Source organism: Oryza glaberrima, unplaced genomic scaffold (assembly GCF_000147395.1).
Source record: "Oryza glaberrima unplaced genomic scaffold, OglaRS2 ChrUN-Ctg63, whole genome shotgun sequence".
Taxonomy (NCBI): Eukaryota; Viridiplantae; Streptophyta; class Magnoliopsida; order Poales; family Poaceae; genus Oryza; species Oryza glaberrima.
Window position 1 is genome coordinate 1932 of NW_026267068.1, and position 5178 is coordinate 7109.

The 5178-nt window shown below is 43.9% G+C and overlaps 1 protein-coding gene across 1 annotated transcript; it reads right to left on the reverse strand.

Annotated features, from left to right (window-relative positions):
• Positions 1-524: 524 nt before the first annotated feature.
• Positions 525-4262, reverse strand: LOC127759732 (receptor-like protein EIX1; the record flags this gene model as incomplete). Its single annotated transcript, XM_052284017.1, has 2 exons — positions 3981-4262; positions 525-3751 (listed from the first exon to the last, which is right to left on the reverse strand). A coding segment is annotated over exon 2 (2590 nt), but the record flags the coding sequence as incomplete, so codon positions are not given.
• Positions 4263-5178: the final 916 nt, after the last annotated feature.

The window sequence follows — 5178 nt, forward strand, 5'->3', positions numbered from 1 at the left end:
CTGCTTAACCCACCTGTCAAATATGTTCGGATAAAATCATTACACTGCTCAACTAAGAGCAAGTATAATAGAATAGCCAACCACTAGCTCCAATTCATCTATAGTCAATCTAATAGCTCATTCATACAATAGTTACATACTAGACTATTAATACCTGGTCCCACCTGTTATACACACACTGCGTCTTGGAGTTACAGCTAGCTACAAATCTGTAGTCCGCTGCCCTTCTCTCTCCTTATTTATCTCCTTAAAATATGTTTGCAGCTGGCTTATAGCCTGCTATTGTACCTGCTCTAACTAAAACAAAATCTTCATATATCATAATAGCCGATCCAAAGCATAGGCTATCATAAGAGTCTTTCATGCAACCATGTAGGGTATCAGGATGACGAACATAATGCAGAATCCAAATGCAAACCCAAGCAGTGCACTTAAGTATGTTCCCGTGTCAAAGTTTAGTTGATGCTTCCTTTTGTGGTACAAACAGCTTCTTGACAGTGGAGGCCCACAGAGATTAGCATTACCAAAGTATGTGCTTTCTGCAAAAGTTGCAAGTTCATTTCCAAATGGTATAGCTCCTGAAAGGTCATTGTATGATAAATTCAGATGGCTCAAACCAGACAATGACAGGAAGCACTGTGGAATTGGGCCTGACAAATCATTCCTGGAGAGATCAAGCACCCCTAAACTTCTTAAGTTTCCCAACTCCTCTGGAATGCTCCCTCTTATGTGATTTCCTGACAAATTTAAACCCGTTAGTCCAGATAGAAATCCAATTTCAATAGGAATCTCCCCTGCTAATTGGTTACCAGAGAGATCAATATAGAAGACAGTTCCATTATATTGAAGCTTGCCAGCAAGTAGACTATTCAAGTATAAGTATGCATACAACCGATACAAGACTGCACCACCTGCACCATAAACCATGAAATGGATGTCCGAAATGGTGCTAAATTGCTGTTGTATCATGTGCCTGCCTAACTGCATGGCTGCTAAATTTCCCAAGGATTTGGGTACAGGACCTGATAGATTGTTATCAGCAATATCTAAAATTTGAAGAGCGTGAAGCTGAGATAGTAGCTCGGGAATTTTACCAGAAAAGTTGTTGGACCTTAAACTGAGGAGAATCAGAGACTGCAGGCTGTCACCAATCCAGGTTGGTATGGTTCCAGACAAATTATTTTCTGAAAGATCAAGAAAGATTAATCTGTTGCATAGCTTCAGTGAGGTGGGGAGTGGACCAGATAACTTGTTTCTGTGGAGTAACAATGATCCAAGGGAAGTTAGACAACCCATGGTTGAAGATATTTCTCCGTGAATGTTATTGTTTGAGAAGTCTATAACTCTCAGCGCTGAATCTTTCCTCCAGCAATTTGGGAGTACACCTGAGAAGTTGTTTAGTGATAGAAGAACCTGTTCCATCCAAACCATCTCGCATAGGTACGTAGGGATGCTTCCACTGAGGAAGTTGTCTTTGAGTGATAGATAGTACATTTCTTTGGCACCCAGGCTTTGTGGCAATGGTCCATATAAGTGGTTACTTGACAGATCCAATACTTTCACACTAGATGGCAGATCAGGAATGCATCCCTCCAGTTGGTTTGAACTCATGTCAAGTAACTCCAGCGCTTTCATGTGCTTTAAACTTTTGGGCAACTCTCCATTAATCATATTTCCTGAGACATCCAAGGCACTAATTGTTGATGAGAAGTTCCAGAGCCAATCAGGTAACTTGCTCTTGATCTGTGCTCTGCTTAACTCGATCATTTCAATTTTTGTTTGTGACTTCAGCCATGCTGGGAAGTGTGGTCCTACCTGACATCCATAAAGTACTAGGACTCGGAGTTGGAATGGTGGCACCCAGTCTGCTTCAGTGACAATCTTCACAGAAATTGACTCTAAAATTAGCATATCCAGCTTGGACAGATTAGCAAAGTGGAGTTCAGACAGTGTGCCTTGAAATGAATTGGCTGAAAGATCTAAGTAGGTTATGTTTGATAACTTGCCAATATCATCTGATACTCGTCCAGATAATGAGTTCTCACTAAGATCAAGAGTACTTACACTTGCTATGTGCCTGACCCAACCAGACAGACTCCCGGTTAGATTATTGAGTGCAAGGTCAAGAATCTTCAACTGGTTCATGCAGGGGAACAAGGTATTAGCAAGTCTTGTAATATCTCCTGAGAAATGGTTTCCAGATAAATCAATGTGGCGTAGGTTGCACAACCTACTCATGGATCCAGGTATTTCACCTTCAAGGTTGTTCGCTCGTAATTGAAAAAAACTGAGGGATGTCAAGTTCCCAAGGTTCCTGGGAAGTGAGCCTGAAAGCTCACAGCTAGACAAGTCCAAATATGCAAGAGAACTTAGTTTTGAAATCCAATCTGGCATTCGTGAACTGAAGTTGTTACTCTTCAGATCAAGTACCCTAATGGCTGTGAAGTTGGTATGAGAAAGAGCATTCAAGTCTGTGGCAGGAAGAAAAGCATGATTCAAGCAGAGGACTTTAAGCAAAGGAAGCGTATTTGTAGCCTGCAACCAATCAGAGGAAGCAGCAAGATACAACCAACTAAGGTCTAGATAGACCAGTGAAGTGAGGCGAGACACCCAGTCGAAGCTTTTGACAGTAACTGTATGACTTGGTGAGCTCAAATCAAGGTGGCTGAGCATTGACAAATTACCAAGCCGAGGAGGAACTGTCCCTCCAAAACCAGCATGCGAAAGATCAAGATACCTCAGCTTCTCGAAGGAGCCTATGAAATCTGGGATGGCCACCCCACCGAAGTCATTTCCACTCAGGTTAAGGTACACTAGACGTGTCAGAACAGCCAGAGATGAGTTGATTTCACCTCTGAAAGTGAGATCATAATGGCCGATATCCAGGCTGACAACACTGCCGATCTTTTTGCTGCAGGACACCCCGCTCCATGCGCAGCAGTCTTGGCCTTGCCAGAAATGCAGCGCCCCTCCAGCAGGATCAGCGAAACCGGCTTTGAAAGCAAGCAGAGCATCCCTCTCACTGGAGATGCACGCAGCATCAGTGATCTTGCCTGCATTTGTGATCAACTGGCAAAGAACAAGCAACGCTGCAAGCATTATCCCTTGCATCATTCCTCTGATGGCTAATTGGCTAATTCAGCTCAAGTTAGTTTCCAACTAGAGCAAAGCTTTAGTTTCCCTGGAGCAAAGGTAAGTTAAAGTCACCCTACCTTTTATGCATAAAAAGATGTAAGTTAAAGCATTTTTGCTAAACAGAAATAGCGCCGCAGTTTCGATTCGATTTCAGTCAAATTTTTTTCCCTATGTGATTGCTACATTTTTTCTTATATGTAAATTGCTACATTTTTTTCTTATATGCAAATATGTTTTCTATCTCTTACATCTCCTTTATCAGGTAGGTAATCAATCGATATTCCCTATTTCTCTTATATGGTGTGTACTAGAAAATTTACAATTACAGTGTCAGTATTGAAATTTACAGTGTAAGTTTCAAAAGTTACAACAAAATTACTACACAATGTAAATATATGTTCATTTACAGTCTCTTTTTTGGTAAAAGAAATTGTGACGCCATAAATATAGTTAGTCTCAATCTAAACGGCGGCTTCAACTTAAAAGAGGCTTCAAGTTAAAGACGATAGCTTCAAACTTCAAAGTCAGCACAGGGAGCTTTCCTCTATTCCCAGTTTTACTAAGTTAAACCCTGACGTTTTGCGGGAAGAAAATTTCACAGGAAACCAGACGCAATCTGCAGTAACAATAACCAGGTCATTTCTCGCTTTCTCAGCTTCTCTCATTCGATATACCTTTCCGCGTTGATCCAAATCACGCACGCGCGCAGCCAGCGTCCGCTTCCATGCGACTGTGCGAGCACAGTGAAGCGAAACAGGAACCACATCGAGCGCACGACTGCACGAGATGCGCGGGTAACGGGGGAAGAGGGGTAGGGGAGGAGGGCAGCTTGGTTGGTCACTCACCGATTGCTCGCGGCGGATCTACCTCCTCCTCCTCCTCCTCCCGCCGCCGCTGCCGCTGCCGCCTCCATTTCGGCCGGGTCGATCGCTCCGTGCCCCGGTGACGACGTGAAAGGGGAGAAGAAGACGAGAGCTGCGGGAAGAGGAGATGGTGGAGGATTTCGCGGCGGGGCTGCTCCGCGCGGCGGCGCTACCACCTCCTCCCGCCGCAGCTGCCGCCGCCGCCGCCGCCTCCATTCCGGCGGCCGGGAGATCGCTCGGCCATGGCGTGAAAAGGGGAGAGGAGACGAGAAGCCGTAACGGAAACGAAGGGGTAAATGGGCCTTGAACAATATATCTCGACCCAACTATAATGGGCCACGCATAAGTGGGCCAAACCCTTCCCGGCCCAAATTATACGGGCCACACGTAGCTGGTAATCCCGTTCGAATAAGTCCACTTTACGTTCGTTAGTTTTCGTCGATTTTAATTTGTACTCCCTATATCTATATAACTATATAGATTCATTAACATCAATATAAATGTAAGAAATACTAGAATGACTTACATTATAAAATGGAGGAAGTACATCTCAACTGCAATACCAAAAATCTTAACCCACAACCTGCAAAACTGGGTTAAATTAGATCCCATAGTAATATGGATGGCTGATTTTGTTGACGTGGCATACTAGTTAGCAAAAACAAAATAAATAAAAAAAATATAGGGCCTACATGTAAGTTGCAAATCTTAATGATGTAGTATTTTAATTCTAGAATAAGTTCACTTTGGGTCCCTCAATTTGTCACCCAGTCCGATTTTCGTCCCTTGACGCAAAACCAGGTACGACCCATCCCCCAACTTACGAAAACCGGGCAAACGTGGTCCCTCGGCGGTTTTGAAGGCAGTTTTGGCTGACATAGCGCATACGTGGCTTGTTTGACTAGGCCTCCGTCCCACATGGCATTGAAGTGGCGCTTACGTGGCAATTATCTCCCCGAAAAATAATAAAAAGAATGGCCCCACATGTCAGCAACACAAAAAAAATAATTTTAAAATGTTGGGGCCCATGTGGGCCCCACATGTCAGCCTCACTCTCACTTCTTCCCTCTCCCTTCTCTCTCTTCTTCCCTCTCCCCTCTCTCTCTCTCCTGCCCACCCACGCCCAGCTAACATGTGGGGCCCACATGGGCCCCAACATTTTAAAATTATTTTTTTGTGT